This window comes from Caretta caretta, chromosome 5, assembly GCF_965140235.1.
Source record: "Caretta caretta isolate rCarCar2 chromosome 5, rCarCar1.hap1, whole genome shotgun sequence".
NCBI lineage: Eukaryota > Metazoa > Chordata > Testudines > Cheloniidae > Caretta > Caretta caretta.
In genome coordinates this window covers 89,110,781-89,137,659 of record NC_134210.1, presented here as the reverse complement: position 1 = coordinate 89,137,659, position 26,879 = coordinate 89,110,781, and the positions used below count along the sequence as shown (strand labels likewise).

General features: G+C 39.0%; 1 protein-coding gene across 1 annotated transcript in view; it reads left to right on the top strand.

Moving 5' to 3' along the window:
• Positions 1-26,448, top strand: part of LRRC2 (leucine rich repeat containing 2) — an 87,312-nt gene extending 60,864 nt beyond the window's left edge. Inside the window, exons 6-9 of the mRNA XM_048851564.2 lie at positions 14,078-14,223; positions 21,614-21,769; positions 23,298-23,434; positions 25,302-26,448. Of these exons, the coding sequence (XP_048707521.1) occupies positions 14,078-14,223; positions 21,614-21,769; positions 23,298-23,434; positions 25,302-25,351 (489 nt within the window). The 3' untranslated portion in view covers positions 25,352-26,448. The remainder of the gene's footprint in view (positions 1-14,077; positions 14,224-21,613; positions 21,770-23,297; positions 23,435-25,301) is intronic.
• The last annotated feature ends 431 nt before the right edge of the window (positions 26,449-26,879 follow it).

The following is a 26,879-nucleotide window of genomic DNA, read 5'->3' as shown; positions in this document are numbered from 1 at the left end:
AGTCACTTCTCCACAATGCCCCATAGAGTGAAAGTGGGAAGGATAGCATAACTGGTTCCTGATCATGACTGGAGTCTCTGGGCATAACCAAATATTAAATAGGAATGTATTAAATTAATTACTGAGTACATTCATCTCAGTTATCAGCTAATTACAGGCTAGTTACATGATTGCAAGTTACATTTTTATAGCTGTCAGCAACATTTAATATTGTTAACCATGAATTTTTGTATATCCTCAACAGTCTCTTGTGAGGGTGGACAGGAAGATGGGATGCAGCGCTATCAGTCAGGTGCAAAGTGTTAGTGGCTGCAGATGGTGCACTATGGGCTTAAATTCTGTCACCTGAGCCTGGGGCCTGCTGGGTATGCCCAGTTAATGAGGCTAGTTGGGCTGTGGCAGAATTGCCTGATTTGCTGGCCTGCCCTGTTGGCTGGAAGGAGCCATTAGGTGTGCATTTAAGCTTAGCAGTAGTGGTGGCCGGCTGCTGGAAACATAATGCTTAACGCCTGCAGCTATAATCGCTTCTGTGCCTGCCTTGTTCCCGGTCCCGCTCCTGCCTTATTTTTGACCAGCTCCAGCCCTGCTGCCTTGCTCCAGCTCTGACTCCTTATCGCTGGCAGTGGCTTTGAACTTTGGCTCTGTTTGTGGCCTCTGTGATGCTTTGGGGTTTCACCTAGACCATTAAGGGGTTCTGTCATTGCCTGCCCTGGAACCCTAGGTGCTTCTGTGCTGTGTGGCTTTGGCTCTGAGCACTGACACTAGCAGCCTGCTTACAATACAGTGTCTTCACCCTGGCTTCCATCAGCCTGGTTACTCCTTGCAGAGTGACAGCAACAGCCTTTCCAGTCCCAAGTCTGTCCAAAACCATCTCCCTTGCAGTGTCCAGTCCCTCTCACTGGATACTCAGAAATTATTACATTCGCTGCCTCCAAAGAGACAGAGCTGACACCAGCCTGTTAGTTTAGCTGAGGATTTCATCCTTCAGTTTAATACACAGCGCTGAGATGGTTTTGTAATAAAACAAGAATGTTTATTAACAAAGAACCGAAATTTGAATGACAATAACCAGATATGGCTACAGTGAAACAAAACAAAACACACTTTTTAGTGACTAAAACAACTTCAGCAAGTTACAATCTTTGTCTAAGCGGGTTTCTCACCTATAGTGAGTTCCAGCTACTCTTGGTTTTCAGGCCAAGAAGATCTACTTTTCATGAGCTCAAGGGGCGCTGCTTCCCCTTTGTCACCCAGGTGATGGATGATAAAAAGGCTTTTTTTTTTTTTTTGGACTTTGCTTATAATTCCCAAAGTCTATTGTCTCTGTTTCAAGAGCCAGAAAGCTTCCTGGGAGTGCAGGCTCCATCCCCTGTCATGATCATTAAGCGGTCTTCCCCCTCTTAAGCTTGATGGCTTAGTTTAACTTACACGTAGATGTACTTTTCATTGTCCTCCTGAGATATTACCTGTCTGTTTACATTGGAGACACTGGAAAACAGAGGAAACAATGATCTTTATCTTGGATTGGTTGGTCTTATACACGGCTTGCTGAACACCTTTTAAGAACGTATTTTCAACACAGATCTAAAGTTCTTTATACACCGCCAGTACCTACATCACACAGTAATATTCATGACCAATGTGTTATCAGTTTGCATATCATAGAATCATAGAAGATGAGGGTTGGAAGAGGCCTCAGGAGGTCATCCAGTCTAACCCCCTGTTCAAGCAGGACCAACCCCAACTAAATCATATGACACCTCACTAAATATAACATCTTACATGACACCTTTTAGATACAGATTATGTCAACAGTGTGTTAAGGCAATAAGTATGTCAGGCTTGATGTGAGTTATGGTTTGATGTGCCCTCTGCCAGTGGTAATGAAAGGCTCCCAGCCTCTGACTGCCACTGATCTGACCTCCAGGCCTGACTGCCCATGCCCCAGATCGTGACGCACAGCTCCATATTATTTTTCCATTTTACCTGGATGATGCTGTATCTGTACTTTTTCAGTGTCAGGCAAAGTTTGGGACTTAAAGGTGAACAAGTTGGCTGACGCAGAGCCTACATATAATAGAAGTGATGCTAGTGGCTTGGCGGAAGTAGACTGAAGACACAGAGTGGTTACTGTTCCTGTTGTTGAAGAGGTTCGTCATAAGAACATAAGAATGTTCATACTGGGTCAGACCAATGGTCCATCTAGCCCAGTAATGCCAGATGTGTCAAAGGGAATGAATAGAACAGGACAATTATCAAGTGTCCACACACTATGCAAGAGTTTTACAACTGTGGGTGATTCTGGGCCCCCAAATGAATCCAAGGAGGCATTGTTTGCTAAAAGTGAAGGCTTCTGTCTATGTCTGATTACGTGCATGTTGTGAACTTTTCTTTTCCATGTATGTATTGGTTGTTTGCTCCAACCTCCTTCTGCCTCACTCCCTCATTGTCTCTCTGTGGCCAGCTTCATTCTCCCTGTCCCTCTTTATGTTCCCCTCAATCATTATATCTTTTCCTTTCCTCTCAGAACCTAGCAGAAGACACCCAGTACCTCACAGAGCTGGGCCCTGTAATATATCAGAAGTGACATGGAAAGGACAATGAATCTTATATTATGAAATTGATGGCTGGTAAATTTAGAACAAATGTAAAGAAATGCTTCTTCATACAGCCGATAGGCAACCTATGAAATTCATTGCTGCAGCATGCCATTGAGCCAGTTATTGTGGCTGAATACTAGAAAGCCCTGGAAAATTTTATGAACAATATCATTTATAGTTATGCAGGCTATGATAAGGTTAATTAAATCTCATTCTTCAGGGTATAAGCAGATAACTTCAGGGATAAAGAAAGATTTTTGTCAGCATGTAAAGTTTTGCAAAATTGATGTTTGATATTTTTGTTTTATTGTTTTTTTCCCCTTTCTCTGACATATCAGATATTGGCCACTGCTAGAGATAGTCTGTTGGACTGATCTGATATTGCTAATCCTATGTTGCAATGTTTTTACTAGAATTAATTAGTAGTTAGATATTTGGAGGGTCAGGTGTGTGTCTTAGCCCCTGTTCCACCAGTTGTGCTTTTGTTGCAGTTGTTGTTTATTTCTGGAGATCTCTCTTGGGGCAGGAAAAGGGTTAAAGAAAGTCTTATTCCCTGAAATTACTTTTAATATAGTTGAAAGATTTTCATCCTCAGAAGCTGGCACCAAGACCTCAGAATATTACATAATACAAAATGGTCTCTGAAAAGATGGCTAGAGGCAATGAAAAAATTTACAGGCACTTGATTGAAGGACCTACTGTTGCAATGAAGAACAGATGGAGTCCAGGAGCTACAGTACAATTTAAAAAAACGAGGTTCTTAGAAAACAAATAATCTTAATGTTTCCCAACGATCATACTACATTATCAAAACAAATCTTGAAAGTTGAACAGGACTGTTAAAAATAAATTGGGAAGCAGAGTGGTCTGAACAGATGTGTCATAGGATTGAGAATCAGGAAACCTAGGTTTTATGAAGAGACTCTTATTCTATTTGTATAGCACTTAGCACAATGGGACCTGGATCTCAGTTGAGGGCCTTTATGTGCTACTGTAATAGAAAAAAAATATATTTTATCAAGGATCAGATTTTCAAAAGAGCTCAGCACCCAGTGGCTCCCAGTCAGACACCTAAATTAAGTGGAAAGATTTTCAAAAGTATTGCAATGCCATTGAGATGCCAACTTCTGAGGATGAAAACAATGGGAACTACTGGGTACGGCAGACTCTTCTGAAAATCTGGCTATTTCTTTTAGGTTCCCAAATGACAGTTGTGCGTTTCGAAAATTTGAGCTTGATTGTAGAAGCTGAACACTTTTGAAAATCTGGCTCTACATTTAAGAGTAGAGGGCATCAACATTAATTTGGATGCTGTTGACTGTAAGAAGCATGGGGGATCTGTAAGTTGTCTAGAACTACTGCTTTAATGCAGCGATGTTATCTTATAAGAAGATAAATAGCAATCAATTATGTACATTTTTAATTTCCTGAGTTTCCATTGGCTGTGGCACAGCATTTTAAAATTGCATAAAGGAGCTTGTGCATCTTCATGATCTGGTCTCTCCTGACTGCTCTCCAGCTTTGCTGCAGAAAGGAATGTATTCATGGGAAGTCAGAGAGGAGTCAGTGCTTTGAAATGTGATTTTTGTTTTCTTAGACCTCAGTCCAATACATCACTTAAGCACATGCTTAATTTTAATGGGAGCAGTCCTATTGCAGTTAAGCAAATGCTTAAAGGCTTTGGGGGTTCAAGGTCTTATTTCTTGGCAGATTCTACACTGAATGCTAATCATATCTATATCTTCACCCCAGAAGAGCCTTCAAACATTTTAGTCCAAAGGAATTGCTGAATTAGTAATACATTCAGAATTTATATATATAGGATTACTATCCAGATCAGATCAGTCGTCCATCTAGTTCAATATCCTATCTGACTGTGGCTTCTAACAGATTCCTCAAAAGGTTGTGTCCCTATCATGGATCATAATGGAATAACCAGCCCCTTGGAGAAATTTTTTCCTAGCCCCAGGCAGGTAGTAGTTGACTTATGTCCTGAAGCATGAAGGTTTATGTCCCTTATTTTTCTATCCTATCTAATGTACCTGTGGATGTTTTCATTATCTGTATAAATGTCAAATCCTCTTCAGAATCCTGCTAATCTCTTTGACTCAGTAATACACTTATAAAGTTTGCGGACGATACCAAGCTGGGAGGGGTTGCAAGTGCTTTGGAGGATAGGATTATAATTCAAAATGATCTGAACAAACTGAAGAAATGGTCTGACATAAATAGGATGAAATTCAATAAGGACAAATACAAAGTACTCCACTTAGGAAGGAATACTCAGTTCCACACATACAAAATAGGAAATGACTGCCTAGGAAGGAGTACTGCGGATCTGGGGTCATAGTGGACCACAAACTAAATATGAGTCAACCATGTAACACTGTTGCAAAAAAACGGAACATCAATCTGGGATGTATTAGCAAGAGTGTTGTAAGCAAGACACGAGAAGTTATTCTTCCTCTCTACTCCATGCTGATTAGGCCTCAATTGGAGTATTGTGTCCAGTTCTGGGCACCACATTTCAGGAAAGATGTGGACAAATTGGATAAAGTCCAGAGAAGAGCAACAAAAATGATTTAAAGGTCTAGAAAACATGTCGTGTGAGGGAAGATTGAAAAAATTGGGTTTGTTTAATCTGGAAAAGAGAAGACTGAGAGGGGACATGATAATAGTTTTCAAGAACATAAAAGGTTGTTACAAGAAGGAGGGAGAAAAATTGTTCTTCTTAACCGCTGAGGATAGGACAAGAAGCCATGGACTTAAATTGCAGCAAGGGAGGTTTAGCTTGGACATCAGGAAAAACTTCCTAACTGTCAGGGTGGTTAAGCACTGGAATAAATTGCCTAGGGAGGTTGTGGAATCTCCATTATTGGAGATTTTTAAGAGCAGGTTAGGCAAACAGCTGTCAGGGATGGTCTAGATAATACTTAGTCTTGCCATGAGTGCAGGGGACTGGAGTAGATGACCTCTTGAGGTCCCTTCCAGTCCTATGATTCTATAGCAGCAAGTTCCATAGGTTAATTATGTAAAGAAAACTATTTCCTTTTTGGATTCATTGGAATCCTTCTTGTTCTTGTGTTTATAAGGGAATATATATAGGAGCAGCTGATTTACCATTTCTCTATTGTTCATTGTTCTGAAAATTTATTTTTCTTCATCAGCTCTTTAAACTAAAGTGTTATCGTCTGTTCAATTTTTCTTCAGCTTGATTGAGATCTTTGGGTATTACTGCAAATATTCAGTAAAGATGATAGAGAAAATTTCTTTCCATTCCTCTGATAGTTTTTGTTGTTCATCCCTGGAACACCTTCTATTTTTGCTGTATCTTTCTTGAAGACAGAGTGACCGGATGGGAACATAGTATTGCAGGTCAAGGTGTACTATTGATATATATAGTGGCACTATAATAATTTCACTGTTCTAATATATCCCACTCCTTATGTATTAAAGTAGTATTTTCTTTGACCACCAGTGTACATTGAACAGAAGTTTTCATTCACCAAAATAATTATCTTTCCATTCCCCCTGGGTTCCAGTTAATTTAGTAATCAGAAATGTGCATGTTAGTAATTGACATTATTTCTTCCAGTGTATATTTGTCAACACTGAATTTCATATACCATCATGTAAACTCAAATATTTCAGATATGTACCATTAATCATAATGAATTTTGTTCACTTAAATATTTGTTCATTATCCACAGTTTCCTTACCCCAACCCCATGTTCTGATATATCCATGTTACACTGTAGGTATTACTGAAATGCTATCTGCACAGAAAACATTCTGTGACAGTATACAAATTATACACAACTATACAGAACTATTCAATTGGCTAATACAGATTAACAGAATACACATCATCAGCAATTGCACAGAGCTAAGCAAAGAAAAGTTTAGGCAACACATTAGAAAAAGGTTCCGAGAGGACATGGGTTGTGAAATAGACTTTTTTGGAAGGTGCGTATGGATAGCACAAAACTGGCAGCCTGGGGGAGGAGTGGCTAAGGTAGCTTTGAACCTTGGCTCATCTGGGGGTTCGAGAAGCTCCTGACATTACTTTGACTGCACTCGGAGCATATCCAAGTTATAGCTGCTTCTCTGGACTGCCCGATGGGTGGCAGCACTGCTTGGAATTTCTGAAGCACTATGTGCTGTGACTCCACCTCAAGGTGCCTCTCCCACCCTTGGCATGCCCCCTACACCAGGGCTTGTGAGGGGTCCTTGGAAGGCAGCCTTCTGGCTGTCTCTGCAGTGTCTGTGCTGGAGGAAACCACCCTCAGCTGGAACTTGGGTTTTTTTAGGACCCCTTTATCCTGCTCCAGACCTTTAACCGGGGTAAAAGAGCCAGCGCAGGGGTGAGGACCTCACTCTTTGATTTTACATAGGAATATTTATACAACTGTATGGTTTCAGAGTAGCAGCCGTGTTAGTCTGTATTCACAAAAAGAAAAGGAGTACGTAATTCTGTTTGATTCACTGCTTCTCCATATACAGATTGCTTGTTCAGGGCTGAGCCAGCTGGCTAAATATTGAGCAGGATAATTTATTATTATTTTATTTTACTTTATTTATTACTAATCTAAAGAAGTAAATGTTCTAGCATCTAAGTCAATTGTATTTCCATCAGCAGACATTTGTAACAAATGAATATGTTTGTGAATTCTGATAACACAATGTATTCTGTGGGCTGTTTGTGTCTTTGGGATACAGCCCCGAGTTAGGGTGGTGCAGACTGGCAGTGACCCAGTGGGAACTGCTGGAGGCTTTGTGCTGAGGGCTGACTCTTTGGTGTACAAGAAGGTCCTTGTAAGGCAGCCTTATGGGTGTCTCCTCATGAGCACTGTGCCAATTGTCGAGAGGGGGCAGTGTGCACACTCTTCTTCAGCCAGCCACTTCTCCCAGCCAGGGAAGAGAGGAGTGGGGCCATAGTTCCATCTCCTCTTTCTGAATCCCCTAGTGGTACATGCCTTATAGAGTTTTTGTGCACGCATACAGGGGCAGAACATAAAGAAATCTGTTACATGTTACAAATATTGAGAATTGTGTGGCTAGACAAAGAATAATGCAGGATAATAAACAGGGTAGATGAGATGAAAACATTCCATGCTAGCCTGGCGGTGGTAATTAATTGAAGCACAGTAAAAGCAGGTTTCAGAGTAACAGCCGTGTTAGTCTGTATTCGCAAAAAGAAAAGGAGGACTTGTGGCACCTTAGAGACTAACCAATTTATCTGAGCATAAGTTTTCGTGAGCTACAGCATCACTTGCATCCGATGAAGTGAGCTGTAGCTCACGAAAGCTTATGCTCAAATAAATTGGTTAGTCTCTAAGGTGCCACAAGTCCTCCTTTTCTTTTTACAGTAAAAGCAGTTACTCCACTCAAGGCCATTCTAGCTATAATTGGATCTGTGCATAAAAAGTTTAAAAAGAAAACCTCTGGAATGGAAGTGCAAATCTGAGAGCACTCTGCGTGGGTGAAGGAGAGAGACTGCTGAAATCCTGGCAGGGGACAAGACTATGAATTGTCAGGTTAATTGTTGAAATTTTGCCCAATTTCAGGCTCATGAAATGTGGCGGTCACACCCAAAGGCAGATTCTGTGGATCTACCTACATTAAGAAAATGAGCCATATTTGACGATAGACTTTCAGGCAGCACTGAAAAGGTCGTCCACTGATGTGGACTGGGTCAGCTGAGTTTTACACCTGATCTCTTAAAGAGTGGGACAGGTTTATCCCTGGTGTGACTCCACTGAATTTTGGGATTTTGGCTATGAAAGTGTCGGCTTAGGAAGCAGCAAGACCAACCCTAATTGTGGAGGCTTTTCCACCAAAGGCTGAGCGGGATAGGGTGACCAGATGTCCTGATTTTATAGGGACAGTCCTGATTTTTGTTTTTTTCTTATATGGGCTCCTATTACCCCCCACCCCCATCCCAATTTTTAACATTTGCTGTCTGGTCACTCTAGAGCGGGAGTACTTTTGCCTGCTCTCCTAATTATTATTTATCTACATGTCTGTGGTGCTCATCAACATAGTAGATAAGGACCTCTCAAAGGCTAGTGAACTAAGGTTGACAAAGCCATTGTGAGGTATAGAGAAAGTATTATCACTCCCATTTCTACAGATAAGGATACTGAAGCAGAGTGTGATTGATTCCCAGTATGATACAGGAAGTCTGACACTTAGGAATGGAACCCAAAGATTTTAACTTCTAGTCCTGTTCCATAACTACAAGACCATTTTTATTCCTCTGTTCTCAGCTCCTAAAACAGGGGGACTGTTCCTGAATTTTACCTCTAAAAGTTTTGTTTTAAACTATGATTAATTAATAAAAACAATTTATTCTTTAAAACAAAGACGTTTACTTTTATAGAACAGCTGGTCTCTGATTGGCTGAAGCACCCCAAAAGCCTGGTTTCTTAGTTAATCAGAATCAACAATTCCACAGTGGTACAGTAAGCTATTGTTACTGCACAACACCAATATCCATCAGACAAAATATATCTCCTGTATATCAGTCAGTACTGAGGCACAGGATCAGTGCCTTTCAGCTTTGCCTTAACATTTCTCATCTTTTTTTGATTTTTTTTAGCATCCGCCAATATTATCCTATGACAACATTCTATTGTACTGTACTGTCTCTTTAAATGTCCTCTGTATATCTTCTAAAGTGAGTCGTTACTAGTTTACCAACCTAAAAGAAAACTGTCAACCAGTGCTTTACAGTTCTTAGTGCATTTGTCATCTTCTTGGTTTATAATATTCTTTCTGGCTGCTTGAAAATAAAATTTACTTCCTTCTGATTTTTTTTTCATTCTCCCTGTGGCAAATATTGATTGATTTACTGTGTGTTTCTGTAAGATCTAAAATGAATATGACCATTTTTAACAAACAAAATGACAACTTTAGTGGATATAGTGCCTGGTTGTGCCAAAATGTTTTTGTTTGTGTGTTTATATCATTACGTCTGTGTCACTCTAATCGTATTTCTCTATTAATTGCTGCTGCAGTGTGCAGAGGGAGCATAACAAAATGGTGCATTTGTACCTGTTCTGTTATAAAAGTGGACATACATTTTTTTTTCATTTATTGGTGATGGAGCAGAATATATTTTAAAAGAGATCTTTGAAAATCAAAAGATATTTACCATGAGAACATTACTTAGAGGTCAAATAATATGCAATACTATTAACAAGGCTCTTCTAACTAGTGTTTTTAATTAAAGAATATGAAAAATAAGCCCTTGGTGCGAATTTCAAGGTCCAGGTAAGTAAGTGGGAGTTTTGTTATTGACTTCAGTGGGGCTAGATTTTCACCCCCTCATGTTCCTACGCTACATGATTTGGAGATCTAGAAAACAGAGCTATTTTGCGTTGGCAAATTGCATCAATATGTGTAGATTACATGTGGTTGGAGTACTAGCAGTATGAAGATTTATAATTTATAACTCTAATCAACAGGAAGTAACCTTTTGGGATATTGGCCCTTGATATGGCCCAAATCCAGCAAAGCACTTAGGCACATGCTTAATTTTAAGCACCTTTGTAGTCCCATTGACTGAAATGGATTTACATACTTAAATGTAAAAAGAAAAGGAGTACTTGTGGCACCTTAGAGACTAACCAATTTATTTGAGCATGAGCTTTCGTGAGCTACAGCTCATGCTCAAATAAATTGGTTAGTCTCTAAGGTGCCACAAGTACTCCTTTTCTTTTTGCGAATACAGACTAACACGGCTGTTCCTCTGATACTTAAATGTAAGTGTGTGCTTAAATTTCTTGCTGGATCAGGTCTTCATGCAGAATAGTGCTTTTGTTATTACCACACAGTTCTTCAGTCATGTATGTATGATCAAGGGATGAAACAAAAGTACAGGAGTCAGTGGAACAAAGGAAAAATGTAAAACCAATTAAAACACTTCCACATATCATGGCTTTTTATGGCTGTTTGCATAGTCTAGTAATCCTGCTCCTTTCTACATTGTGATCAGATGTATGACTGGCTCTAGACATCCCTGTGCTAGCTCTGATCAAGCTAGCTTGTGTAGCAATAGCAATGCAAGCGTGCTTGGGACCGGGGGTACTTGTGGGCTAATCTCTGCTGCCACCTATGCTGCTGCAACTTCACTGCTATTGTTGTTCCAGCTAGTTAGATCAAAGCTAGCTCGGATATGTCTCTACATGCTGTTGTCACACCACTGACTGCACTGCAGATATACTCAACGGGAGAAGGATTGGTCCTGTCCGAGCTACAGAATTAACACTGGAGCAGAGACCATCATTTTATTATACAGTGTGCGCACAGTACCTAGCACAGTATGGCTGGGTTCTCCAGGTGCTACTGCAATATAAATAAATAATAAAAACAATGAGTACATGGTTGTTTTTCTTCTCACCACCAGCGTAGTCCTGATGGCATTTTTACATTCTACTGTAGGTCATGTACCAATGTTACAGCAATAATTAGTATTTTATATGCAGCCGGTTTACTCATTCTTTGAAATATTTGGCATTTTTGTTTGTTTCTCAAATCACACATGAGACATTTTACTTCATCACTGTTTTCTTTAAGTGATATGTAATTTTTTAAAGATAAAAGGGTGAAAGGAAATAGGGCCAACATTTTAAAACTTGGGTGCCTAAAGTTAAACTCCTAAATTCACAATTAGGCATCAAAATAAATGTGGCCTGATTTTCAGATGTGCTGCTCTGATTGACTCCAGTGGTACAAGATAAGGGTGTCCAATGCCTCTGAAAATCTTTTGGGACCAATTTAACATGCTTTAATTACCAGAATTCTGTCGTCTAGTTAGGAACCTGCCCCTATGTTAAGACTTTGGGGTGAGTTTCTTTATGTTACTGTCAAGATCCTGGGTTGATGAAATCACAAATTCTAACCCTAGGAATGGTTTTGCCGCAGTCTCATCTAGCATCCTGTCTCTGGTGGAGAATAGAGTATGCTTCTTGTTACCAACTCCCTGCAAACTGCTGTACTCTTCTGCAAAAAACCTTGGTGGTAATAATAATAATAATAATAATTAATAATTAATTTTTAAAAATACATACAAAAGAAATGTTAAGGGTGTGGTTTAAACTGACAAGAGCCAGTTAGCTAAGAGTTAAAGAATTGACCTGAGTTGTTCTCTTGTCATCGGTATTGCAGCACAGATGTGTCCCAATCCTGCAAGTTACTGAGTGGCTCCTGCAAGGTGTTGAGTGCCATCCAAACTTGGCAGGAGAGGTTGGGTGACATCCAGGCCTCATTAAAATCAATGATACCAAACTCATGTTGACTTCAATGGAGCCAGGATTTTCTTGCAAAATTGGGCTCCTCATGTATTAGGTCACCAATTGTTTGGAGAGAACTGAAAGCAGTTGAGCATAGCTGGGTTAATTCTCTGTATTTCCTGGCTTATGTTGGTTTTAGTCAGATTGTTTCTGCCACAGAATATTTGTATTTAATTTAATGTTGGGTTTTTTTGGCTAGGTATTGACATAATTTCAGATTTTTGCATTTGCTGATGCCGTGAAATGGGCAGCTCATACTAAAACCACAAGCAACAGACCTTATCAGTAAATCCCTTTCAATGACAAAAATAAAGCAGAAATAAAAACCCACCCATTAATCAAACAACTCATTCAACTCAGGGACACGGTGTCCTTTTCTCTCAACTGAAACTTTAACTGTCAGAGAAGAGAAAAGCAGTGGAGCTCTGGAATGCTGCAAAGGCTATTTTCTTTAAAAGCAAAATTATTAAGATAAGAAGCAATATGGGTAGTTTGTCAAATAAAGATGACAATTATGATTAACAGTAAGGACCGCAATAACTGTGGCCAGGTAGTTTGACTGTCAAATGCAGCCAGTGTTTAAAATGGAGCTTGCATAAAGCCTATATTCTGACTGATTCAAAGTCAGATAACAAAGTTAAATAGCAAAAATAAACCGCTTAAATAAAAATGATAAGGTTGGCAGGCTTGTTTATAAATGAAATGTTGTAGGAGGTGCAAAAATCCATTAGTCTTTCAAAAGGAAATAAATATATATAGCATTTTCTTTAGTAAATATAAAAAGTAGCTGCCATAATTTCCAGTGTGTCATTTTCCCCAGGGGTTTGTTGGTAGCATTCTAGTGACAGATTAAATCCAAACTCTATTTTGCTGGAACACTGTGTAGAAACCATATAGATTTAGTTTCCTATTGCCCTAAAAGAGAGCGCAATGAGGGCTTGTAGCCTAGACAATATAATTAGAGCCCCATATATTGTGTTGCATGCCCAACCAAAGTTTTGTATCAAGACAATCATATTTCTGTGCCAAATTCATTTTTGTGGGATTATAAACTCTGAAGAAAAACAAAATTAAATATTAAAATGATCTTTTGGCAATAGCATATAATAAATGGAAAAATAGCTATTCTCATAACACGCAGTCATGCAGCATCAATATATTTGAAAATGTAGAAAAACATCCAAAAATATTTAATAAATTTCAATTGGTATTCTATTGTTTAACAGTGTGATTAAAACTGTGAATAATCATGATTAATTTTTTAAATTGCAATTAATTTTTTTGAGTTAATCGTGTGAGTTAACTGCGATTAATCGACGGCCCTACTGTAAATAATGGATTTAGTACACAGAGCCCTTCATTTAACACATTTAATTCTTAAACTGGTCTACTTTACATTTGTAGTTAACCTTGGATACATTAGCAGTTTATTATTTAAAAATGTTATTCCTTTGACAGGTCTTCTAATAAAAGGATTTAGTGCATTTTATATATATATATATATATATATATATATATATATATATATATATATATATATATTTAGTTTGAGACTCAGAAAATGTATTTTTAAACAGCTTTACTTAAAAAAATATTGGATTATATTCTAGGCTGATGTGAACTGGTAAAGTTGCAGTTCTCAAGTGGTCTTTTGGCTAAACATTTTCAATGCATTACATGGGTTTATAGTCAAAGAAGTCTATTTAAAGTAAATAGAAGATATATTGATAAAACCTCCATGGTGTTTTTAAAAATGACTGTTTAGTATCTATATAGTGTGTAATAACTAAGTCTATTAGTTATCAAAACAGTTTTATTTACTGGTTGTTAGTTTTCTGTACTATTTTGAGGAAAGGCCAGGGTCAATACGTTGTCCCAGTTGCTGTTTTCCCAGACTCCAGGCTTTTTAAAAGGGGAAATAACATTTCATTTTAGAGGTCTCTCTGGTGGATTTAGAGGTGTTGAAAAGTTTTGGAGGGAATTATGTCTGGTATCCCTCTACCTGAACATTGATAGGTGTGATGTGTGTGGCATAAAGCTGAGTACAAATCAGAAACATTATACAATCCTGAATGCTCCAAGTGATCTGGAGAAGCAATAATATTTATTTGAAGAGTTTAATGATTTGCTCATAAGATATTCTGTAGAATGTACCTAAAATACTGCATTGTTTCTTTCCAGTTAAGTAACTTGAAACAAGTCACATTTGTGGATGTGTCAGCAAACAAGTTCCCCACTATTCCAATTTGTATACTCCGGATGTCAAGTTTGCACTGGCTGGATATTAGCAACAACAAACTGAAAGATCTCCCACAAGATATAGACAGGTAGTTCCTTACATTTCATAAATAGGCTCATGAACTAGAAAATTTGTCTAGAAAGTAACATGACAGTAACCAGCAAATTTGAATTTACCAATTATTGTTTGAAAGGGACATCATCACTGGAAAACTCCATTTCGATCTGCAAATGTATCTAGTATTTTACAAGTAAAGCCTATCATTTCCATTACTGAAAGATATTGGAGAACAAAATATATTTTCCTCAGTTTTCCAGTTTGTTACCACATAGTGTGTAGTCAATGTCCCTGTTTTGTGGTTAGCTAGTTGCTCTTCCTGTCTTATTCCTGAGCAACATAATGTTCTGTGTAGAGATAGAAGCGGCAAACTTGCAACTGACGGGGCAGCAGCTGTGCAGTTACACAGAAAGGAATCCGAGGTGGGGAGAAAGGTCAAGCCAAAGCATGCTTAATGTGGCTCATAGAGCCTGATAAACATCAGCAGGGAAGCAAACTTATCTGTATGAATTTTAAATTTCCACCCTCCTCCCAACAAAATCATTACAAATCCTTGCTATTGGGCTTGTAATTTCACTTCCCAGCTCCTGTAATATTCTTGGATGGGGATTATTTGGCTCCCCCAATTTGGCCAGTGAGCTGTTTGAGTTTGACTTCCACCTCAGATGTGGTATTTTCTACTTCCATGTCCTCGTTTCCATTAGCCACCCTAGCAGTACCCCAAGGCTCCTCATTACCCTTATTAAAAGCTGAGGCAAAGTATTCATTTAGGTGTTGGGCCTTGCCTATATTATCTTTGATCTCCACCCCATCCTCAGAGCTTAGCAGTCCCACCTCTTTTCTTGTTTTCTTTCTATTTATATGGCTAAAGAACCTTGGGTTTAATTGTTTTTAATTTCCTTTGCAAGGTGCAACTCTGCTTGGCTTTTGGCAGTTCTCACTTTTTTCCCCTACACCTGCTGACCTCCAAGAGGTAGCATTCCTTGCTGATCCATACCATCTTCCATTCCTTTTAGGATTTCTGCTTTCTCTTAATAACCTGTTTGAGATGCTTGTTCATCTAGTTTGTTCTGCAACCCTTCCCCACAATTTCCCCCCATCCTTGCTTGGGATGCTGGCTCCAGATAGCTTATGCAACTTTGATTTAAAGGAATTACAAGCCTTTTCCACATTCAGATCCTTTTGTTCTTCAGTCCAGTCCACTTCCCTAAATGCCTCCCATAAGTTTTTTAAGATTGCCATTTTGAAATCAAGGATCTCAGTTACATACCTATTTTTATCCTTCCATTTAGTTTAAACTGAATTAGCTCATGATCACTTGAATCAAGAACGATGATCAATTCATCTGTGAGGTCCTTGGTACTTACTAATACTAAATCTAAAATGGCATCACCTGTTGTTGGTTCAGTGACTTTGATGCAAGAAATCTGTCAGCTATCACATCCAGGAATATCTGGGCTCTAACATTATTAGTAGCACTTGTCCTCCAATGGATATCCAAGAAATTAAAGGTTTCAGAGTAGCAGCCGTGTTAGTCTGTATTCGCAAAAAGAAAAGGAGTACTTGTGGCACCTTAGAGACTAACCAATTTATTTGAGCATAAGCTTTCATGAGCTACAGTTCACTTCATCGGATGCATTCAGTGAATGCATCCGATGAAGTGAGCTGTAGAATGCATCCGATGAAGTGAGCTGTAGCTCACGGAAGCTTATGCTCAAATAAATTTGTTAGTCTCTAAGGGGCCACAAGTACTCCTTTGCTTTTTAAGAAATTAAAGTTTCCTATAATCACACAATTCCAAGTAGTATTTATTTCATTACAAATATTAAAGAGGTCTCTATCCGTATCCATATCAGATCCTGGGGGGCTGTAGCATACCCCAAGATCTGTCCTTGTGGAGCATTAGTTAGATTTCTTCCCCAAAGTGATTTTGAACCAAATAGATTCCATTTTATCCATTCCATCACTTCTAATTTCTTTACAGTGTACCTCATCATTAATATACAATGCTACTCCACTATTTTTTTTCTCTCTTTCCTGAACAGGAAATACCCTTCAATAGCTATAATCTAGCCACGACTACTAGTCTACCATTTTTCTGTTATCCCTATAATATCTGGTTTCACTCTCTCTCTTGCTTTTTCCAGGGTCACACCGTGCTCACGGGCTACTACTTGGCTTTCTTGCTTCATTTCCTTTGCTTCTTTCTCTCTGTTCTTGCCTGTGACCTCAGTATTTGTTTGTCACACACCCCTCCCGACCCAAAGCAATACTCAGCCCATAAGCTCCTGAGTGAGTTCATACACACCTTTGGTCTCAGATGGGACATATGTTTACAGTTATGATAACTAAAGCGTGAGTTCACGCCTATCAACATCAATGGGGTTTTAACCCAACCCATTACAAAGTTTCTTCCAGCTGGTAACCTAGCATTGCTAACTCCAAATATTAAAACTCTCAGCTAGGCCCCTCTAAATCAAGAGATTGGATTAAAAATAATGAATTTTAATATATATACATTTTGGGTTTTTTTTATTAACCTTCTGGTTTTTGAGATTTCAGAGTGCTCTTGCTTCAATCTTTTCTCTGCAAGTATGAGGACTAGAAACTTTTACTCTTTCTCTCTCTATATATAATGTTGAGATTATTCTGCAATCTGCTGATTCCAGCCACTGGAGCTTTAAGAAAAACACCAAATATCAGGAGGTTCACAATAAAAATCATGAGCGTTAGCAACACTGTTTAATGTGCTGAAGCATCACCTGCCATACCTTCTGGAACTCAAAGGAAATGTGTGAGTCTCTCATGCAATACAGCTGCATCACTATTCTCACAGTAGAACCAGCACTTATACTGGGTGAATGAGAAAAACAATAGTTCCTCGGGTTTTATAGTTCTGGCCCCCACATTCACTCTCAAGAGCAAATGTTCAGCCGCAAATTACTATTGTGTGAAGAAAGGACAAGGGGCACAACACAAGTGAACGGTTTCAGAGTAGCAGCCATGTTAGTCTGTATCTGCAAAAAGAAAAGGAGTACTTGTGGCATCTTAGAGACTAACAAATTTATTTGAGCATAAGCTTTCGTGAGCTACAGCTCACTTCATCGGATGCATGCAGTGGAAGATACAGTGGGGAGATTTTATATACACAGAGAACATGAAACAATGGATGTTACGCATTGTAACGAGAGTGATCAGGTAAGGTGAGCTATTACCAGCAGGAGGGGGGGGGGGAAATCTTTTTAGTGATAATCAAGGTGGGCCATTTCCAGCAGTTGACAAGAACGTCTGAGGAATGGGGTGTGGGGAGGGGGAATAAACATGGACTGAAGGCAAAAATACATTACATAATCTACATACCACACAGACTATGCTGACAGCTTGTGCCACACACTCTCAAAAAAACTGCAGAACCACCTTATCAATAATCCTCCACAGCAAATAGGGAAAGATTAAGAATGAGCTCTCAAAACTGGATACTCTCATAAAAAACAACCTTCCACACAAACTTCCTCATGGCTGGTCTTTACAAAAACTAGACAAGCCATTTACAACACATACTTTGCTTCTCTACAAAAGAAAAAGGACACTAAACTTTCTAAACTACTACATGCCACAAGGGGCCACAACAGTCATTCCCTTAACCCACCCAGCAATATTGTTAATCTATCCAACTGTACTCTTAGCCCAGCAGAAGAATCTGTCCTGTCTCGGGGCCTCTCCTTCAGCCCCTCCATCCCCACAAACATGATACAGTTCTGTGGTGACCTAGAATCCTATTTTCGATGACTCCGACTCAAGGAATATTTCCAACACACCTCTGAACAACATACTAACCCACAGAGAGCTTCCTACCAAGACTACAAAAAGAAGGATTCTGGGTGGACTCCTCCTGAAGGTTGAAACAACAGACTGGACTTCTACAAAGAGTGCTTCTGCCGACGTGCACGGGCTGAATTTGTGGAAAAGCAGCATCACTTACCCCATAACCTCAGCCGTGCAAAACAAAAATAGTTATGTAATGCCATTCACAGCCTCAGAAACAACTCTGACATCATAATCAAAAAGGCTGACAAAGGAGGTGCTGTTGTCATCATGAATAGGTCGGAATATGAACAAGAGGCTGCTCAGCAGCTCTCCAACACCACTTTCTACAAGCCATTACCCTCTGATCCCACTGAGGGTTACCAAAAGAAACTACACCATTTGCTCAAGAAACTCCCTGAAAAAGCACAAGAACAAATCCGCACAGACACACCTCTGGAACCCCGACCTGGCATATTCTATCTACTACTCAAGATCCATAAACCTGGAAATCCTGGGCATCCCATCATCTCAGGCACTGGCACCCTGACAACAGGATTGTCTGGCTCCCTCCTCAGGCCCTACGCTACCAGCACTCCCAGCTATCTTCGAGACACCACTGACTTCCTGAGGAAACTACAATCCATCGGTGATCTTCCTGAAAACATCATCCTAGCCACTATGGATGTAAAAAGAAAAGGAGTACTTGTGGCACCTTAGAGACTAACCAATTTATTTGAGCATGAGCTTTCGTGAGCTACAGCTCACTTCATCAGATGTTTACCGTGGAAACTGCAGCATTGGTTAGTCTCTAAGGTGCCACAAGTACTCCTTTTCTTTTTGCGAATACAGACTAACACGGCTGTTCCTCTGAAACCTGTCACTATGGATGTAGAAGCCCTCTACACTAACATTCCACACAAAAATGGACTACAAGCCATCAGGAACAGTATCCCCGATAAAGTCACGGCAAACTTGGTGGCTGAACTTTGTGACTTTGTCCTCACCCATAACTATTTCATATTTGGGGACAATGTATACCTTCAAATCAGCGGCACTGCTATGGTATAACCCGCATGTGTTATACCAATAAAATAAAAACCAGCAGGATCTTATTAAAGGGGAAAAGGCAAAATGCCACATTTATTGTGAATACAGAAAGAATCATAGTAAGCAGTTAGTTATAACTATAACATTCCATTCAATTTCATATTTATTCACACATTCATTCATACAAACACACACACACACAGGTTCTGCAAGGTTATCATAGTTACCAGCCTTAGAGTTGCTCATGCCAAGCCACTGGCCAGGTGGCCTGGACATGAGGAGGGAGCAGGGCCTTGTCAGATGCTCATCTGATGCTCCTGGAAGTTAGTTTGCAGAATCAGACCCCAAAGTTCTCACTTTCTAGAGTCCATTTTTATAGGAATTTCTTCCTATGCCAGTCTATGGGAATTGCTTCATCATGCTGTTGCTGAATCAATCAGCAGATGTCACATTCCTGATGGCTCCGTGCTGCCAGATGTTATCTTGTTCTTTGGTTCTCCCATTCTTGAGGCTGTTGGGTGGATTCCAGTCTGCCCTCCGGGGGGTCCTCTGGTTATTTCCACTTGACGCCTTCTTCAGCCGATGGACACTGGATTCTTAGGCTGACACCTCCCAGATCATTCAGTTATTATCCACACCAAGCATCCATCCACATACATCCTCTATCTCTATTTTAATCACAATTGTTAACAAAGCGAGATGAATACAACAAAAGGACGGGGAGTCTCTGGGTGATGTTTCTGTTGTTACAGAGTATTGCTTTGAGTCTCTCTCTGTGTGAGTAGTTGTTGTTACAAATAATTGCTTTGAGAACGACTCTGTCTTAGAATGTACTAACACAATTAGCAGCTTGCAAGTTTCACACATAGAGGGAGAGAAACAGTACCAAAAACCAAGAGACCTCTTAATTAGTAATACCCTGGAATTTAAACTATGGGGAATCAAACTCATTTGTGATTTTAATACAGAACTTCTTTAATATGATCCAACACATGGCCCCACAGTATGCCAACATTTTTACAAAGAAAAATTATTTTACAACAAAGAAAACAACAGAACGCCACTAGCCATCACCTTCAGCCCCCAACTAAAACCTCTCCAACACATCATCAAGGATCTACAACCTACCCTGAAGGATGACCCATCACTCTCACAGATCTCAGGAGACAGGCCAGTCCTTGCTTACAGACAGCCCCCCAACCTGAAGCAAATACTCACCAGCAACCACACACCACATAACAGAACCACGAACCCAGGAACCTATCCTTGCAACAAAGCCCGCTGCCAACTGTGTCCACATATCTATTCAGGGGGCACCATCATAGGGCCTAATCACAACAGCCACACTATCAGAGGCTCGTTCACCTGCACATCTACCAATGTGATATATGCCATCATGTGCCACCAATACCCCTCTGCCGTGTACATTGGCCAAAATGGATAGTCTCTACATAAAAGAATAAATGGACACAAATCAGATGTCAAGAATTATGACATTCAAAAACCAGTCGGAGAGCACTTCAATCTGTTTGGTCACTCGATTAAAGACCTAAAAGTGGCAATTCTTCAACAAAAAACCTTCAAAAACAGACTCCAACGAGAGACTGCTGAATTGGAATTAATTTGCAAACTGGATACAATTAACTTAGGCTTGAATAAAGACTGGGAGTGGATGGGTCATTACACAAAGTAAAACTATTTCCCCATGTTTATTCCCCCCCCACACACTGTTCCACAGATGTTCTTGTCAACTGCTGGAAATGGCCCACCTTGATTATCACTTCAAAAGGTCCCCCCACCCCTCGGGCTCTCCTGCTGGTAAAAGCTCACCTTAAGTGATCACTCTCGTTACAGTGTGTATGGTAACACCCGTTGTTTCATGGTCTCTGTGTATATAAATCTCCCCACTCTATTTTCCACTGAATGCATCCGATAAGTTAGCTGTAGCTCATGAAAGCTTATGCTCAAATAAATTTGTTAGTCTCTAAGGTGCCACAAGTCCTCCTTTTTTTTTTTTTAACACAAATGAAAGGAGCCTACTTCCTAAACCACAACATTAGGTCCTTTACATTGATTTCAGTTGTACTTGTATATTTGGGGAAACAAAATAAAGGCCAAATCCTGGTCACGACTCTTATAAGTAGTTTCCATATAGATTTTTGTTCCCACCTATATTTTCATGACTTTCTGACAGAATGAGATAATGAGAACTTTGCATCACATTGTGTGGCATGGCATCGTGTGCACAAACCTTCACTGCACCACGAAAGTGCACACTGCTACTCTAGCTTCTGATTTGGGCACAACTTTTAGTTCTTCTCACAGGTGTATTATTAACATCTATCTTGTCAAACCATGCATGAAACTTCCCATTGAAGTCAATGGAGTGTTCTGTGAAAAATACAAAACAGCATAAGGAAAAGCATATGGTTCATGTGAATATTTGCATACTTCTTTCCCAGAGGAAGCAATTAACAGTTGGTGTTTGAATAGATACACATATATAATAAAAGATCTTTAAAATATATTGTATTTTTAAGACATGTTTCTCTGTTATGCTTCCTTAGGCTCGATGAACTGCAGACATTTCTCCTGCAGAAAAACAAGTTGACTTATCTTCCACGAGCTTTGCTCAACATGCCAAAGCTCAGCTTGCTGGTGGTTAGTGGGGATGATCTGGTCGAGATACCCACAGACGTTTGTGAATCACCCACAGGTTTAAAGTAAGTAATAGTTAGGGAGAAATGAATATACTCAAAAGTAGAAAGGTATGTGACCCAGTGCAGTAATGGTCCTCAAAACAGTTGTACAATTCTCTTTTCCTTTCCTTTTATTGGATTCTGCGTTCATGCTTGCTGGGCTGGGTATGTTGTTACCTGTGCAACTTTCACCAAACCTGGGGCAAAATTCTGACCTCATTTATATGAGAACCACTCTTTAAGGGCAAGGAAATCACCGAAGTCCAGTGAGGAATTGTACAAGTTTACCTCAGGGTTCTGATATTTCACCTACTACCAAGGTGTGCTTTTGTACTTGTACTTCTGCAGTTTCCACGGTATGCATCCGATGAAGTGAGCTGTAGCTCACAAAAGCTCACGCTCAAATAAATTGGTTAGTCTCTAAGGTGCCACAAGTACTCCTTTTCTTTTTGTACTTGTACTGAGACTTTATTGCCTCATCAACATTCAGTGCTTGTGTTGGTTTAATAACGTGTATATTCTTGGTTGAGAGACTGTATTCTATAATTGCAGATCGATGGATTTGTAAGTCCTTCCCATTTGTAACTATGATAATCCTATGTCTTGATTTGACACTCAGGATTTAGGACCTGAAGTCATCTGAATATGAAAGAGCAGTTCCTGGTAGTGTTACTATGCGATATGATTAATTGGAATGATATTTTTTCTTTTGACGACAGTGGAAATTTCACTGATTAATTAATTTTTGTTGCTTTAAAGAGATGGCCCAGATTTTCAGAATTATGTACACATACTTTGTGCATGGAATTACTGAGCAGTTTGTGCAACCATGTGATTTTCATTTTCAAAGTATTGGTTTAGTATATTTACAAACATGACAAAAAAGCATGCAGACTGAACTTCTCTGTTGTAATGGATGTTGGGAAGTAACTCTAACTCCCAAGGGTATGCATCATCAACTAAGGAATTCTGACTAAATCCTGGAATGCTGTGAAACATGGATAGGATGGGATCTATGTTGAAGTTTCTTGTTCTGATCAGGAGTTGCTGTACAATTATGGGACAGCTGGTCAGATGTTGTGAAGTGTGATATGTACAGACGCCCCAAAATGCTAAAACTCTATTCCGACAGAAAAAAATATTGCAGTATGGATGTACTGAATTGTATTAGGGAGAACAGAGTGTAAAGACAGTGCTACCTAAAATATTTACTTGCTCCATAATAGAAAGACTATAAAACACTTTTGTTCAATTACTTAAGCATAGGTTCTTCACAACTCCCCCTCTGCCTGCAAGCTGCTACTTTTAAGTAAGGTTAACTGGCTAATAAAACTGACTGGCCTGTTGGTCACATGCATGGACTGTATGTGAGATCCACCCAAACAAGACAAGTTAGTAAATATAATTTCTAGAGCTAATCAATTCAAACTGTTTGTAATTTCAGAACGGGGGAAAAATGTGTAACATAATCCATAGTTGACATATAGCAAACTACATTCGGCTGCTCATGTTAAGAAGTTATCCTTTCATGTTAATATTTCTTTTTCTACAGATTTATAAGCCTTAAGGATAATCCTCTTGAAACAATCTTGTATCACAATACCGAAGATATCATAGAAAGTGAACGTGATCGGGAGCAATTTGAGAAAGAATTTATGAAAGCTTACATTGCAGATATAAAAGAAAGAGGTATATGCACTAAATTTTTAGTAAATCTCCCATTATTTCTGATATAAATGTAGATTTCATAAAGATTTTCTGGCCACATCAAAATAATATGCTTGGCTTTATACAGAGATCAACAATATCCTGAATCTTTATAAAAAGTGAAGACAAGTGTAAGAGCACAATTGTATGTAAGAGCACATGAAATATGCAATTTTAAAAGCTGTAGAAGTTCTATATGCTATTGGACAAGGGTGAAAATTCTTTTGTGTCTTTTTTTCAAAAGAAGATGAGCTTTCAGATCTGTTTTGATGAGAGATGCTGGAATCAGAGCTCTGGATCTGAACAAACATATACAAACTCTGTGGAGGGGTCAAAATTCCTTATGGTTAGGGCCCTACCAAAGTCATGGTACATTTTGGTGATAGTTTAAAAATCGTAAGTTTCATGATTTCAGCTATTTAAATTTGAAATTTCAGTGTTGTAATTTTAGGGGTCTTGACTCATAAAGGAGTTGTGTGGGGGTTGCAAGGTTATTTTTAGGGTGGGGGTTGTGGTACTGCTAGACTTACTTCTGTGCTGCTGCCGACGGTGGCGCTGCCTTCAGAGCTGGGCATCTGGAGAGCGGTGGCTGCTGGCCGGGAGCCCAGCTCTGAAGGCAGAGCCACCGGCAGCAGCAGCACAGAAGTAGGGATGGCCTGGTATGGTATTGCCACCCTTCCTTCTGCGCTGCTGCCTGTAGAGATGGGCCCTCAATCAGCGGCCGCCACTCTCTGGCTGCCCAGCTCTGAAGATAGCAGTGCAGAAGTAAGGGTGGCATGGTATGGTATTGCACTGCCTTCAGAGCTGGTGCCCAGCTAACAGCTGCTGTTCTCTAGCCACCATGATCTGAAAGCAGAGAGACGTAAGGGTGGCAATACCATAACCCCCCTAAAATAACCTTGTGATCTCCCCTGCAACTCCCTTTTGGGTCAGGACCCCCAATTAGAGAAATGCTGGTTTCCCCTGTGAAATCTGTGTAGTATAGGGTAAAAGCACACAAAAGACCAGATTTCATGGGGAAAGATCAGATTTCACGGCCCGCGATGCATTTTTCATGGCCATGAATTTGGTAGGGCCCTAATTATGGTGGTTATTATGCCAAGATGCCCTGAGTAGAGAACAGGCCCACACTGAACGTGGAATTATACTCTAGAACTGGGTCACCCCCTCCGCTCCCTTAGCAGCACCACTACTGAGGGGGAAAAAAACAGAAAATATCAGATCAGAATTTGGCCTTAAAGGCCTGGGAGATGTGTACAAAACAAGGGTGTAGTGCATGACTAGTGGGGATGTCCTATGTGAGGAAGTCCATTCATTTGTGGTGTTCCTGGGTTATTTGGTTCGATCTGGGATAATTGACAGATTTTTTTAAATGAATATATCTTTAAAAATTGTCCTGGGAGCACAGGGCATTGGATATATACTCATTTATTTTGGTGCAAATATAAATTTATTATTATTATTATTATTAATAAAAACACTATGGTGTTTTGTTGGGTTTTTTTGGTAAAAGTGAACTGCAAATCAATAAATATATATTTTAAAATTATTTCTACAAGTGCTAATCCTGTGAAGTCACACAGGCACAAAATACATTCACCCTTGTAGATGGAGTTTCAATTTTAAGGCAAGAACTTTAAGGCCAGTTATGATCATTTAGGTTGACATTCTGCATAACACAGACCAACAGAATCTATGAAAACTAGTACACAAATCATTTGCTGTTATAGTTCACCTTTGAAATAAAATGAAGACATCGAGCTATTTCTGGGCAAGGTTTAAATATAACTGTTTACTTGATGAACATATAGCTGAAATTTTAAATAGTATACTTTTTCTCCTTTTACAGAATCTATGCCTTGCTATACTACAAAGGTATCATTTACTCTCCAGCTCTGAAGATCAGAAATCTCTAAGACACTGAAAGATACTAGAAAAACTCTATTTTTGTCTATGTGAATGGAAAATATTGATATCATGGAGAGTCATAAGCAGCTCTTAAATAATGATCACAGAATTTCTTATTTGTTACCAGACTTGTTTTCAACAGCTACAGACAAAATTTCAAGGACTAAATAGTTTTCATCGGATGGAATTTCACATTTTAAATTAACATTTATTTCCAAGTCAACAGCAACAAGCACTAAATTATACACCGCTAAGGCCCTCATCATGCAAACACTTATACATGTGCTGTACTTCACAACTGTGAATAGTACTATTGAAATCAATGGGGTTACAGTAGTAAAGTTAAGCAGGTATATGTTTGCAGGAAAGGGGCCTTAAACAATATCTGGTTTACATTCTGTTGCGGTTCAGCTGAAAAAAGATTTGTTCCTGTGCAAACAGTGGAAGTGTTAATGCTTTAGAAAATGCATGTGATCTATTATATTTTAAAGACCAAATGACTAATTCAATTGTTTGCAATAGTTCTTAATGGTAGGTTTAAATACGTTGTTTACGGGTGATGTGTTTACTTTCTGCTGTTCAGAAAGGTCCTTCTCCGGTTTCTCAGTTTAAATATATTCCAGCAAGTAGACACTCAGTATGGAGTCTATGAAAATAATGTTGCTTTTTTCAATTATATTACAAGCATTTAAATTATCACAAATATTAGTACACAGGTGACTGGAATTTTTGCGGTAAGCAATTTTTAAATAATAGTTTGGCAATGGCTTAATAGGACTTTAAAAGAAAAATAATCTCTGGGAAGAAGTTTGAATGACTAAAACATCATAAAAATATTTAAAAACCAAGCACTTTGACTAATATTGATAGTTCTGAATTACAGTATTTTTGTTGGTATAACAATGACTTTTTTTTTGTAATGCTAATGCCTAAGTTCTATAAGTAGGACGATTTTGCTGGTTATGATATTTGTTTTGCTTGTTTTGTAATCTGTTATACATAATTCCGTAAGTGTACATACTGTAGAATGATTTAGTTTTGGATATGAATATTTTTCAGGTATTAAATCAACTTTTAATCTAAAAATACTAATTGAAACTTGAAGCCATTTAATTAAAATCATCCTAAACTGTGTAACTCTGAATGGGGGAGAAACATGTAATAAAGAGTAGTAACATCATGAGGATGACATATTACAGAAGAGTGATAGCTCTGCTATAGCCAGAGAGGTAAAGACAAGTTTCTGGTTAAAGTTCACCAACACTTCATGGTGAGCAAACAAGAGTATCAGAAATATTACTTACAGAGGTCATTAAAATATTTTTAGTGCATGTATAAGAACCATTTTGAAAATATGATTTTACAATATTAAATTATTTTTCTACATTTGTTACACTGGTAAAGATAAGGTAAGATTCATTGGCCCCCAAATATTATGTAAAATACCTCAGATCAACCATATGGTGTGAAAATAATACAACTTATTAAACTCTAAGGCCCTGATCCTGTAAACACTTAC